The sequence below is a fragment of the Lingula anatina genome, chromosome 1, assembly GCF_051362555.1.
Source record: "Lingula anatina isolate TDL-2025a chromosome 1, LinAna3.0, whole genome shotgun sequence".
NCBI classification, from domain to species: Eukaryota; Metazoa; Brachiopoda; class Lingulata; order Lingulida; family Lingulidae; genus Lingula; species Lingula anatina.
Window position 1 is genome coordinate 44,498,417 of NC_141767.1, and position 15,139 is coordinate 44,513,555.

General features: G+C 35.8%; 2 protein-coding genes across 4 annotated transcripts in view; one reads left to right on the forward strand and one right to left on the reverse strand.

Annotated features, from left to right (window-relative positions):
* The window catches only part of LOC106168470 (SCY1-like protein 2), a 58,871-nt gene extending 51,449 nt beyond the window's left edge, over window positions 1–7,422 (reverse strand). For 2 of the 3 annotated variants that reach the window (XM_087002501.1, XM_024074264.2), the window contains exon 1: window positions 5,944–6,083. The gene's annotated coding sequence lies outside the window, so the exon portion shown is untranslated. Of the gene's footprint in view, window positions 1–5,943; window positions 6,084–6,367; window positions 6,436–6,765; window positions 6,933–7,268 lie in introns of those variants that run through there. The other variant, XM_024074261.2, reaches the window with a different exon arrangement.
* A 4,708-nt stretch (window positions 7,423–12,130) lies between these two features.
* On the forward strand, window positions 12,131–14,790 carry LOC106168475 (large ribosomal subunit protein uL11). The gene is made up of 6 exons (XM_013547544.2): window positions 12,131–12,314; window positions 12,682–12,755; window positions 13,023–13,203; window positions 13,490–13,597; window positions 13,910–14,001; window positions 14,236–14,790. Exons 1-6 carry the CDS (start codon window positions 12,278–12,280, stop codon window positions 14,239–14,241), a joined length of 498 nt encoding a protein of 165 aa, XP_013402998.2. The 5' UTR covers window positions 12,131–12,277; the 3' UTR covers window positions 14,242–14,790.
* Window positions 14,791–15,139: the final 349 nt, after the last annotated feature.

A 15,139-nucleotide genomic window follows, 5' to 3' on the forward strand; every position in this document is an offset into this window, starting at 1 on the left:
CATTCTCCATGTATTTTCATCAATGATATTACAATATGCACCTGAATCTGGTAATACACTGAGATTAACACCTCCTCTATTTCCTCCATGTCTTCTGTGTATATTGCATTGGTTCCCACACCAAATGTATATGCACTCCTGGATTATCATGTTCAAAGCTGGCATTTACATGAATAATAGTTTCAGTTTTGCAGACTTTTGCAAAGTGATCCAACGTTCCATGTTTTCTCAGTCAGGGAGTTTCTACTTCGTTTTTCATGTCTAAACTCGTAATGTTTAGACTGGCTTAGTTTGTCAAATAACTTCGGTTTCATCATACTCACAGTTTCTGGTGTTCCAATTTCATTCAAAGCGTTAACTGTCTTATGTATATTCATGTTTCTAACCTGTGTTTGGGAGAGTCCTGAAAATATCTTGTACACCTGTCCCTGCTGAATACAACATAAGCGCGCGTTTTCTCTGTCATGTATTTTTAATTTTCTATCTTTGTTCATTATTCATGCCGTCCGTTGGTTTTGAAAAGATCAATCTTTTCCGTCAGCGAAGAGGTTAAAACTGTCTAGCCATCGCGTCGAGCGTGACCCTAATGTCTCCGGTCTTCTGTACGGTTCGAATTCCGTAATTTCACATTTTTCCTCCATTTTTTCAAAGAAAGTTGGCTCACAGTTTTGCACTAGTGTTAATCCTCGTCGCCAGTGTTGATGCCTTCGAAATAAATCGCATCACGAATCAAATCACTCAACGAATTGTATCAGTTTGATACGCTTGTGCTTTTTTCATATCCATAACTCTAAGAAACGCTACATCCGGGTCCTTGACCGGCTTAGCATAAAAAGCGGAATCTTACAACAGCGGAACGAGTAGTTCAAAAAAGTTTTAGAACAGTGAATTCATTCAAATGTCAAGTCAAATTAAACAAATAGCACACCTTTGAGGGGACTTTGAAGAAAAGAGACAGAGATAAATTAAATTAAAATTTATCAAATGACGTCAGTTCAATGCATTCAGCTCACTGGTCAATAAAAAATTAATAAATAGAAAATAAAAATTGAAAATGAAAGTACCATATCTGGCCCAAGTCTGGGCAGCATCTGGCAAAATGTGGCATAAATGCCAGACTTTGCCAGACTTGGCCCAGATCTGGCAAGTGTCTGGCAAAATGTGGCATAAATGCCAGACTTTGCCAGACTTGGCCCAGATCTGGCAAGTGTCTGGCAAAATCTGGCCCAGATATTGCCAGACGTTGCCAGATCTGGGCCAGACGTGGGCCAGATTACTGAGGCTGTCTGGGAGACCTAATGTCTGCTGAAATTTTGACCTTTTGTAGTGTGTCTTCTATGTACAAATAAAATGTTTTTAAATGTAGAATATGCAACCAGAGACCAAGAAGATGCTTACCACTAAAACTATTTCAGCTTCATATGAACTTCAGTAAAAATTATTCTTCACTAAGAATCCACCACACTTACCACATAAGTTTGAACTGTTTCTGAATGCAATACGTATCCTGCCAGTGTCTTTAGATTATGATATAGCCTTTAAAAAAAACGATCAAAACGATGAATGGGAAAAATCCAAATACAGTTAGTCCAAACACAACTCTCCCCAGTTGGAATCCATAATGCTGTGGACAGTTTTGCAATACTGTATTGATCAGCCATAATCCTGGCCTATGTTAGGAGGCTTTATAGCCTCACCAAAGCAAACCTGGATGGCATATTGATTAACAGTATATGCATGGCTGAATTGAGCCGTGAAGGAGAGATAACACAATCCAAGAGGACCTTAAGTGGCTTGGTGGGATTGTCAATGTGTGAAGTAAGCTGGCATGACAACTAAACAATCACAGCAGTAACATTATTACCAACAAATGCGAATATGGGGGTAGGGCCAGGTAAGGGTGACAGGCAGTGCTTTGTACCTGAAGTTCAGTGAAAGAAATAGAGCACTTCCTAATTAAGCCCTTAATGACTCCAAGGGCACATTAGGCAAATCTTAATCTGGAATTTCAATTGATCGTCGCGTTTCAACTTAACAATCAAGCAAGCACAAGAGTGATTTGCCAAGCTCCTAATCTTGATATCCAATTTGGTCCAGAAAGTAATTAAAACAGATGTACACCATGGTACTGAATAACACACAGAACAGTGCACTTGAACTTGTAGTAAAAAGTGATACATAGGGTCAAAGATTCCATTCAATTTCCCCAACTTCACATTCCCAACCTTTGAAGTCCATACAAAACATCTTAATCTATACTGGTCACCGAGAACCCTAGAAATATTGAATGTTATGTACGCGTCCATTCAGAGTTCAAGAATTATGCATTGATCAAATTGCCCTTCGATTCATTGTTGGTTAAATCCAATGATTTGTTCTTAATGAGCCCCTTTATGGCCCAGGTGCACTCCTTTACCATATTGACCTTTTTGACAGACAGAACATTTCCCAGTACAAAAATGTAGCTGTCTATCAGGTGTCCATCTTGTAAGCATTTAACATAAACTGATTACCATTACATAACTAAAATCTGCTATAATTTAAATTTTGTTGATAGTTGTGAATTTGAAACACTAAAATTGAAGTCTTGCAATGGGACTCAAAATGGATTTCATTTAGGACAAACAAAAATAAATTCTATGAAAAATGTATTTGCAGATTTGAATGTTGGAGTATTAGGTGCAGTTGTGAAGGGTACAAAGGGAAAGGTATTGATAACAAGATCAATTCTTATTTCTTCAGTTTCTTTCCCTTTCTTAGGCTTTAATAATTTGTATCCCCTGCCTAAAAATCTCTTTTCGGGGGTGGGGGGGTGGGGGACTTTCTTTGTCAATCAATGGCAATTAAGCATTTAATAATTATTAAAATATCCAACCAAATCCACATAAGTACATGTCAAAATCACTATTACAATTCTATTACAGTGGCATTCAATCTCAAATATGGACATTTTGTTACATTAATCCAGTTAAAAAAAGCCAGTGATGGAGATTTGTAAGCTGAAATCTATCTGTTGATTAAGATGATTACTTCCTTTGCTCTGCTGATTTACTCCCTAATTGCACAGCACATGGCATTTACTTGGATCAGTAACTTTTATTTCTGTACTTTCAATTCACTGCAGAGGAAGAATATGCTCTGTCTGATGTTTAAATTAACTTCAGTTTCCTCTATTATCCTCTGCCTGCTCAGCCATAGCATGCTGTTATCAGCTGGACACTTGCTCATAGACACAGCTAAATACCAATAAACACCATACAAATATTACTAATACAGTGATTAAAATAGCTTCCAGACCAAGCCATTTGTACCAGCAGATCCCTTTCTTTATCAAACAATGCCAAAACCAAATGTCGGGCTTATTGAAAAACTTCCAAATGGTTAAGCAATTTTCTATTATTCAATTATCAAAGGATATAATTTTCAAAACATGTGAGACAAAAATAAGTGGTGAGCAAGTGAGAAAAAACAAAAACTTGCTGAATATCTTTATAATTACTAGTATCTACATGATACATCTACATTTTTAAAAATACAAATATCTAAAAGCTTTTTATACAATGAAACTGCAAAGTAGCTGCTGTGTTTCCACATAATATGCTTCAGTAAGGTGGAAAATCATTACTATCATAGTCAGAGCAATGATTACAGAACAGATCAATACACTCTTTACCCAGCCCCAATGTAATGGTCAAGGCCAAGGCAGTGTATGATCAATATGCTTCTCCAATAATCCAGGTCCTAAGTTCAATACTTTAGTAATCAAGGGGTCCTGTGATGGACAATATAGTTTTACCAGAGCAGAAACTAGTGTTAAATCAATATGCTTTCTTCTCCTACCTGCCAATGCCTATGGTAACCTGTAGACATGAAACAATGCATTTGTAAGGAAAGGAACTGACAAACGAGCATGAAAACTGTTTTAGATAATCACCGCCTATATTGATATTGTATTCAAAGTAAGTTCCCATGTTGTTTGCAACAATTAATCAATACCAGCAATAGAAAACTAAGACTGACATGTCAGCAGTTTTTAAATCAAGACGTGTGAGATATATAAACATTCTCAAACCTGAAATCATTTTGAGGTCACCAAATGAATAGAAAAGTTATAAGACCAACAATACACTGAGGTCTAAATCAAATTTTTGTAATTACCTACATCTAATTACAATTAAAAGCTCTAACAGCAGCTTTTTAAACAACTGACAAAATATGAAAGATGCCACTTTTCTGAAAAATACCCACCCACCCACTTCCACCCCCACAAATAAAAAGACTGTGGAAATGTCAACATGAAAACCTATCTAAATCCCACTGCCACAAACAACTCTTATGTCATTAATAAACCAAAAGAGAATAATAGACATTTAATATTGCTATGATATCCCTAAACGTTTTAAATATCTCTGTGACCAGTGACCTACAGACGTACACAAAATTATGCAGAAGGTGATAATAAAGATCTTGTCTGGCTTTGTGGGGCAGTGGAAATCAATCCTACCATTTTAAAGAGCAGACTCCTAATTCTGAACTGCTCTTTGCAATGAGCAATCCTAACATGCACTATACAATGTGAGCTACTGCTAACAGCATTTCTTTTCTGGCAAAATAAACAATTTCACCAAAATAAAAAAAAAATAATAATAAATACATGTATAAATTCCAAAAAATAAATTATAAACATATAAAATTCTCAGACACTGGAAAATCAAATGTTAGCACAAGCTCTGACATCTTTATATATATATATATCTCCATGAAAATTGCATAATTATGTTATAATATAGTTATCATATAAGGGAAATGAGTTACAGTAACAGTATAGCATCTGACCTAATAAATTTTCTTATCAACATTGCACACTTGTGTTTAAAATAACAGGTATCAAGAAGGAAATGAGTCAGAGAATCAGGATTTAGGGTCCATCTCTGAAATTATGCATTTCAGACATACTCATGAATCCCAGGCCCAAATCTAACAAATTTTTAAGATGGAGGGTCTTTTTCTCAGAGTGTACCTTTAATTATTTAATATTTGTGTACACAGATCGAATTTTACCCAGAGCAGACCTTTTTCAGGCAAAACAATGCGGTTGTTCCAACCCCCAGAGCCCCCATTGCGCACTTACACATCATGACCATGTATAACAGTTGGCCATGAATTGCAATCAAACCCAGACTCTTATGCAGAGTTCAGAATCAGGGACCAGGTCTAATTAAAAATGTTAATCTACCTTTAGCAAGACCGCAAAGAATCGTACCTAACTAATGTGCATTTAACCTAAATAATGTGCATGTTTGTGTGGGGGGGGGGTAGATTTTTACCTGAACAGCCTCTAAAAGCTCTAAAATTCAGCCATTGTGTAAAACAGGTCTCTGCATGGAGACACTATGGACATGCCACAAACTAAAGAGACAAAAACTATTTCCAACCACAGACACCTAATATTTCCTCCAAACAATATTTCTAGATATTGGAGGAAATCAATCTTTGTTTCTCTGAGATCAAAGCTGATATAAAAAGAATGTATTCATTCAATCAGCTACAATTTCTACGACCAAGTGTGCATGTCTGTTCTCACCATCCTCTGCATTGAACTCTAATTGCATGGGAAGAAAAATGGTGCTGTTAGCTGAAATAATTGATAAACTGTCACAAACCGCACAAATAGGCGTGATCGTTATTAAATTCCACTAAAAAGTCACTTAGTAATTCTTGGGCTCTAGGAGAGAAATAGTTTCAGAACTTGATGCATAACAAGCAAAAACTTATTTCATTAAACCTCTAACATATTTCTCAATCCATGACAACATTAATTACTAACTTATTACAGTATATACTGGAGATCCACTTCATAACAGTATATTTACTTTCTTTTAAAAAAATCTATTTTACCTTTAAAAATCCTTTGAAAATTTTCATTTTTGCAACTATACTCACATCACTTTTCACAACACAAACAAGGGAAACCATTCTGGACAGTTTCAGCATGTCACACATTTAAGTCCTTTATATGGCTCCACACATGGGGAATAAATGCCAATCGAAGAAATGCACTGTGCATCTTAAGTCAATACTTACAATTTGTTACTGTCACATTAAGGCCCAATGATTGGTTGCTATATCCTGATTTAAGGCTACAGTGTTTGCATTACCAGTTAGTGTTCCAAGCATGTGTTAAGCAGCTATAAAGATGAGCTTCAAATCCTGAATAAATCCCAGAATGGGAATGCCTAGCCTGATCTGGTAAAATTGATTCCAGTAGATGTCAATGCTAAAGCTTGTAAGTCCAGCAGCAGTCTCCACGATTAATGTCAATAATATTTCTATAAAGTGGAAAGCTCTAACATTTTCAATCACTCACCTCTATGCACTTCAATATGTTTTTCACTTCCTGATGAAAGATAGTGGTAAGCACTGCGGTTCTCACATCTGGCAACATAAAACAAATGGAGACAAATAAGAGCTGGATCCAGATTTTATAGAAAAATTGCCTGCACAGACTAATACCAATGCTGAAAATGTAATAGGCAAGCTTGTCAATACATTTTGTAGTTTTAGTACTAGAGAAGCAGCCGACCAATCAATACGCCCCACACATCTGTGTGTACACATAGGAGAGCTCAACTGATAGCTAGCACAGCAAACTATGTAATCTTATAGGAATTGTAATACATTGACTGAAAATTGAACATTTCCTTCATGCTTCATTCAAGCAGAAAGGGGCGAGTCGGGCTGGACAGGAATTTTTCTGAAGCTTACCTGTGGTATCAGATATGGTCAGCTGCACAATTATTGGTTACACACTGTGTATAGAGCAAATTTGACTTAGTCACAAATCATGCTGAAATGGCTGATTATTCTCTAAACACCAATAAGAGATGAAGTTTTGTAGTCAATTCACAAGAGCTATAGCCTGTAGGAATTTGCTGAAATACACAAACACACTGAATTAATATATTTTGACATGATAATACAGTTAACCATCCCCTTTTCCGTGTCTTTAACCATAACAGGCTTGCAACTGCTGTGGTATATATAGTCAGATCCAGAAGACATTAGCAGCACCTGAATTAAGAACCCATTAAATATACAATATATAAATTAAAAAGTTTCAGGACATAAGCCACGTGTCTAGCCTAGGCTAACGTTTGCCACCGTTTTGCAAACTACGTATGTTGTGAGCTGTGAGCGTGCTTCAGTAATTCCACGTATTTCAAACTAACACTCATTAATCACAGGTGACTCACTTTTTATGTTCTTACCTAGGTTATAGTCCGTCTTAGTTTTCATTCTGTCACTGAGATGCAAAACCTGGAAAATCAACGTCATCATTGCAAGTTGATACCATGTTAATTGGGAATCATGCGAGATGACCCTAGATCAACAAAGCAGTCTGAGCATTCGGCATAATTGCAGGTTATATGAGAAACCGTGCGAGAATCTGCGTGACAGAGTAGGGTTAACTTTTTATTGATAAGGGTAAAATTCTATGCCCCGGGAATGTCGCCTTAAAATATATAAAGTGACACGCAAAACATGGTGAATCCAAACTGTAGTGTGTCAGTCTGTTGTTTTACACGGTTTTTACAAAACTAGAAGAATACCAATGAATGAATTCTGTCAGTTTTTATTCGATGCCGTGCTGTGTTCGCTAGATTGCGATTTTTATATCTAATCCCGCGCTCCTCCAAATCCAGCGAAATCTCGCTTGATTTTACAGTTAATCTTGAACAATCCCAATTCTATTGTTGATTCTGTCAGCGATTCTGTTATATCCACATCTCATCACAATCAATAGTCGAGACGAGACCCGTGATCTAGTCGCAACTACCACATTGTAAAGCAAACCCAGACAGCCTCAGTAATCTGGCCCACGTCTGGCCCAGATCTGGCAACGTCTGGCAATATCTGGGCCAGATTTTGCCAGACACTTGCCAGATCTGGACCAAGTCTGGCAAAGTCTGGCATTTATGCCACATTTTGCCAGACACTTGCCAGATCTGGGCCAAGTCTGGCAAAGTCTGGCATTTATGCCACATTTTGCCAGATGCTTCCCAGACTTGGGCCAGATACGGTACTTTCATTTTCAATTTTTATTTTCTATTTATTAATTTTTTATTGACCAGTGAGCTGAATGCATTGAACTGACGTCATTTGATAAATTTTGATTTAATTTATCTCTGTCTCTTTTCTTCAAAGTCCCCTCATAAGTGTGCTATTTGTTTAATTTGACTTGACATTTGAATGAATTCACTGTTCTAAAACTTTTTTGAACTACTCGTTCCGCTGTTGTAAGATTCCGCTTTTTATGCTAAGCCGGTCAAGGACCCGGATGTAGCGTTTCTTAGAGTTATGGATATGAAAAAAGCACAAGCGTATCAAACTGATACAATTCGTTGAGTGATTTGATTCGTGATGCGATTTATTTCGAAGGCATCAACACTGGCGACGAGGATTAACACTAGTGCAAAACTGTGAGCCAACTTTCTTTGAAAAAATGGAGGAAAAATGTGAAATTACGGAATTCGAACCGTACAGAAGTCCGGAGACATTAGGGTCACGCTCGACGCGATGGCTAGACAGTTTTAACCTCTTCGCTGACGGAAAAGATTGATCTTTTCAAAACCAACGGACGGCATGAATAATGAACAAAGATAGAAAATTAAAAATACATGACAGAGGAGACGCGCGCTTATGTTGTATTCAGCAGGAACAGGTGTACAAGATATTTTCAGGACTCTCCCAAACACAGGTTAGAAACATGAATATACATAAGACAGTTAACGCTTTGAATGAAATTGGAACACCAGAAACTGTGAGTATGATGAAACCGAAGTTATTTGACAAACTAAGCCAGTCTAAACATTACGAGTTTAGACATGAAAAACGAAGTAGAAACTCCCTGACTGAGAAAACATGGAACGTTGGATCACTTTGCAAAAGTCTGCAAAACTGAAACTATTATTCATGTAAATGACAGCTTTGAACATGATAATCCAGGAGTGCATATACATTTGGTGTGGGAACCAATGCAATATACACAGAAGACATGGAGGAAATAGAGGAGGTGTTAATCTCAGTGTATTACCAGATTCAGGTGCATATTGTAATATCATTGATGAAAATACATGGAGAATGCTGAAATCCAAGAAAAATAAATGTGGCTCTTGTGGAGGACCAGAAAACAAACAGTATTATTCATACACGTCTGAGAAACCTTTAAAAGTGAAGGGAACATTTAAATGGGGCGTAAAGGCAAGCAAAGAAAGAGACCAGTAGTAGTGAAAGGACATGGGATTTGATATGAGTTGATTAGTTTTGAGAATTTTCAGTGTGGTTTAAGGAATAAAAGTTGGAGTTCATATGCTATTCTGCAAATGTTTGAAAAGACATTTTAAAGACTGAACTGTCAATTAACATGTTTTGAAAGAAAGGAAGGGATGTTGTGTTTTGACTTGACATTTGAATGAACTTTTGTTAATTTTGTAGAGTTACTTGTTCCATTGTTGATTCCTTTAATAATTATAAGCTTGTCAAGGAGCCGGATGTATCATTTCTTAGTGTTATGGATTTGAAAAAAGCGCAAGCATTGCAAACTTGTTCAATTCATTGAGTGATTTGATTCGTGATGTGATTTAATTCAAAAGCATTGATACTGGGGTTTGTTTTTGTGCACATGTAATTATCTTTTAATTGTACATCTATATCTGTGCTGGAGTATACATATTTTTTTTTCAGAATTAACATGTATGTACAGTACTGTAGCCAGCATGCAAGTTGAATTGAAACAGTTACTGCATGGTTATTTATAATTTTGTTATAACTCTCCATCATGTAAAAAACAATGTTTTTTCATTCATTATTCAAGATTTATTCATTACAAAACTATATTCATTAGTGATTATTATTATTAATGATATGTTTGAATTAGTTTAAAAATGACAATGTATAATATTATTTAGGTTGAGGTGTGCAAAAATATTTCCCCCTCAAACCCCTCCCCCCCCCCCATGTACATGCATAATTAATTACAATTTTTGTAATTTGTGTTAATTCAGATTCGATGAGCAGCTTTGTGTTGAAAAAAAAAATTGTTGTTATAACTGTTTTCTTTGCATGTATGTAAGTGACATTTCCTCCTGTTAAGTGTCTGTATATTTGCCTTTTCGCAGTGTAGTTTTTTTTTCAAACATACATTGTTTTGTATAAAAAGACAAGGAGTGACCCTTAATTTGTTACATGTTAGTTGCCAGCAAGGTTATATAATGTGTAATAATTTTGTTTAGGGTTTTAGTACAGAATAAATACTTGAATCTTGAATCTTGTATGTCTTTTTTTATAGTAATCTTATTGAATAATTAAAAATAATTAAAAAAAAAAAAAAAAAAAAAAACAATCTGGGCCATATGTGGTCCATATCCGGCCCTAATCTGGCCCACTTCTGGTCCACATCCGGCATGCCATACCTTTGCCAGATATTGCCAGATCTGGGCCAGATCTGGCCACATGAGCAAATGTGAAATAATAAAAAAAAAAACAATCTGGGCCATATGTGGTCCATGTCTGGCCCTAATCTGGCCCATTTAAATATGATCTGGCCCACATCTGGTCCACATCTGGCATGCCATACCTTTGCCAGATATTGCCAGATCTGGGCCGACATCTGGCCACATGAGCAAATGTGGACTGGGCCAGATGTGGCAATGTCTGGGCCAGATCTGGCCCAAACATTGCCACATCTGGCCCACATCTGGCAAGCCATACGTGGGCCATACCTTTTGCCAGACATTGCCAGACGTTGCCAGATCTGGGCCAGACGTGGGCCAGATCACTGAGGCTGTCTGGGAAGGTAGACCTTGATGACTTTGTCCATACTGTAAATTTGCCACCTTTTATATATATATATAGAAACATACTCTTTTAAAATAGTCACCAAGAATTAATCACCTCAATTTTATAGTCATTTACTTTCGGGGTTTTAAATTATTTTTTAAGCCCATTTGTTTTAATAATGGAAAAAATATTACTTTTTGCTTTAAAGTTTCAAATAAAGTGAGCGTGGATTCCTAGAAAGGCATATACATAAGTCACTTCCACTAGATTCTAATGGGAGTGAATATAAATAATAAAGCCGACGTGCTTCGTCTAAACCAAATCAATCCTTCATTTTGCCAAAACATAGCTTTAAAACTGCGCCTTCTTCTAATATTATGTCGTAATTTGACCTATTCGATCAACTGTCGCTCCAGTTTAGTTTTACCCACAAATAATGCAGTACTGCACGCACATTGCATTTTCTTCACTCTCATGCATTAGCACTTATTCACAGCTAGGAGACCGCTGAGGGATATTTATAGCATAGAAAGAAAGCAGGAGACATCCATTCAGATATCGTTTTTCGGGAAATATGAAACAAGGCCCTTTGGTATTTCTCTAAATTATTCTATTTGAAACTATATGGTTACATTTGGTATTTTTTTATTTGATTTATTTATTTATTTACTTATATATATATATATATATTTTAAAGATTTGACATTAAATCAAATTAAATGTGTTTTGCGTCTTTTTCTTTATATTTCTATTACACAAAATTGGCCTTTTGAAAACAAGAAGTAGAGTTTCCAGACTGAGAAAAAATCTCTTTTAATATTCCGGTGTGTGTGTGTGTGTGGGGGGGGGGGGGTCATTTCATAATGCGGTTCTTTGTATTTTCATGACTCTTGAAAACGCAGACAGGATTTACATATTCGCAAGAGATCAAGATTAATGAGCTCCAAGATTTCGAATATTAAAATATATATATATATATATTTGAAATTTTTATTCTTCGATGTTGACAGGACAGTTGTACCTAACACTTTTATAAATCACCTTGGTGTGTTTGAACAAAGAGGAAGGGCGTAAACAGATATATATATATATCTTTTTGGTGAACGTGCTAAATATTGTTTTGGCCAAGACAAGACATGCTTTCTACTTCTCTATCCGCTTGTGTTTGACAGATTTTTTTACATTACAAATTGTCGTGGTTACATAACATGATATTTTTACTATTTACATCATTATATAAAAGTCCAATATTACGAAAATAAACGTTTGTTTCAAACCGGAAATACAAGCTTTAATGTGGCTTGTCTTGCGCACAAACTTCCTCTTTACTCGCCATATTCGTCGGCCAGGTGCAACTTTTTTGGTAGTGTCCAAATCGGGCTCATCCAACACCTAGTCCGACCATTCTTGCTTCTACAAGCAGCAAATAAATACAAGAATGCCTCCTAAATTCGATCCAAATGAAATTAAGATCAGTGAGTATTTTATTTATGAAATGTTATGTTTCAAACGCTCATTCCCTCGTTTGTACAGCACCACAACTCGGAGAAACGATCCTTCCAATATTTAATTGATGTTTGAGCACGCCTTTATTGTTGTAAGAAAAACCCATTATAATTACTGATCAGTAACTTATCCATTTCAACTCAATCTATTGATTTTGTGATAAAACCCGTTTAATTTCATTTGTACTGGGGACCTGATAGTACATGTAACTAGTATTACAATTTACAGTAAAGTGGAAGGACAATATGATATATCCTTACTGATTTTATTATATTTCTCGAAGGCTACTTATTTTGATGAAATGCTTAAATGTTACATTTCCTCCCTCTTTTCCAGTCTACCTCCGTGCTGTAGGAGGTGAAGTAGGAGCCACTTCTGCTTTGGCCCCCAAGATTGGACCTCTCGGTTTGGTATTTATGAATATTTGATTTCGTCTTGAACATCAATATTCACTTTGCTTTATTGAATCAGGGATAAACATAGATTTGTACTGTAGTTCTAATAAATTAATATTTTGAATTGATTATTAATTCTTTTAATTGACAGGGTGTGAAATATGAATAAATTATAATCAAAGTATGAAGTAAAGAAAAGGCAGATATGTGGCTATTATTAATTTCCTCTGTGTAGAACAGTAATTGTACGCTTTAAACACACAAAATTATTTTACCTTTTAGTCGCCTAAAAAAGTAGGAGATGACATCGCAAAGGCCACTCAGGACTGGAAAGGTCTGAAGATCACAGTACAGTTGACTGTCCAGAACAGACAGGCTAAAGTGGATGTAGTGCCCAGTGCCTCCTCTCTGGTTATCAGAGCTCTGAAGGAGCCACCCAGAGACAGAAAGAAGGTCAAGCATAGTAAGTCTAGACCCAAGTGTATTTTGTACAATCCATTCACTTTTGTAGCAAAAAGATAGAACCTCAGATGTTAAACTGGAAGAACTCACAATTTATTATGCTTAAAAAGAATGAATTTGATGTAATCCTTTTAAATACACTCTTTAAGGAAATATACTACTGTTAACAGTCTTCATGTTTGTGTATAAACACACATGCAATCCCACATTTTCTTCTTTTGTAAATTTTCTTTTCATAAGTAGGAATGAAACCACAGATTTACATACTTGACTTTGTTTTATTTTAGTTAAGCACAGTGGTAATGTAACATTTGATGAGATTGTTGAAATTGCTCGAATCATGAGACCAAGAAGCATGTCAAGGGATCTTTCTGGGACAGTGAAAGAAGTGCTAGGTGAGAATTTTGGCCTGTCTGGTTTGTCTTTGGTATTAAATATGTTCTTTCGTATTGAGTAGAATCTAAAACTTCATTTATTTGTAGGATATTAGTATGCACATAAAGACTTGTCTAAAGCTTGTTCAGCATAAGCTGCTTTTGCTGAATATGTACCCATAATTTATCATTAGAGATGGGCATAATTCAGTTAGTGCTGTGGTACCATAAAGCAACTTTCATGAAGTTTTCAGTCCTAATGTACTGTTTGTTCTTCCAGAAAGCATTTGGCAAAGTCTTTTTCTCACATATCTGCTGTGTAATTTGTTGTAGGCACTGCCCAGTCAGTAGGGTGCACAGTGGAAGGGGAACCTCCACATGATATCATTGACAAGATCAATGAAGGAGAAATGGAATGCCCTACAGTAAGTGTTATTTCCTTTTCCAATTTTTCATGCTTTTTAAAATATATATATTGCCTTAATGCTGGCCAACCACAAATTCTGTATTAAGCAAGCATCAGTTGTTGTAACCAAGAAACTTTTAAATAATTGTACCAAGTTCATGATGTAAGGTTTTTAAGCCGACAATAAGTCATTAATAATAACTTTTGCCAAATAGTCTAATATTTAAGATGCATTTTTAAATTTCTTTTGTAGGAATAGACTGGAAATGGGGCTAAAATATGGACCCTGCTGAAACTGAAGATAAAATTTTCAAGACTTTAAAAGACTTCAAAGCAAAACTCTCAAGAAAAAAATGAGATAAATAAATAGAAAAATGAAAAAATTGGTTTTGTTGATTATAATGTGCATGTCCATAAGCTGTATGATTAGACACTGAACCTGTGAATGCTGAAGCAGAAAAGTAGGCTTGCGCTGCAAATTTTATTTAATTAAAATGGGGTTGTCTTTGTCCTTTAGCATACGACAAGTCCCATTGGCATGCACTGCTCTGGTTCTTTCTGACAAACCTTTAAACTTGAACACATCTGATGTTTTGAGGAGCACCTTCCTGGCTAAAATCTGTGTTAATACTGTGTTCAAATGAAATTTTCATTGGGTATCACTTCTACTTCAAAGTCGTGCAAATAAATTTGAACCGAGCAATGGGTTTCCAGTAATGCACATAAACCAATTCCACCAGTGTGTTATACAACTCAAAGTCTACATGACAAGGGATTAACTGGATTAATCTGTCAATAAGCCATGAAAGCGATTTAAAACTGCACCTTCTTGAAATTTTTGGTTGTAAATTGACCCATTTATCTACCCAGTTACATACAGCACAGAAAGTAAGCAGAAAATATTTGTAAAACATTTTTCGCGTAAAATGAACCCATATTATTTGGTATTTCTTTTATTTTATACTTTTTGAAACTAGATCTTAACATCTAGCTGCCAATGTGGCAAAAATTTGACTACAAATGCATCTTAAAAAACTTGAGGCAGACAAACTTAAAATGCTTAGAGAAAAAAGGAGTCTCAACTATGTATATCCGACATGGCAACTAAATGTAGTAGGTGACCCATCAATGAAACTGTAATTCTGGAAGTTTTCTAG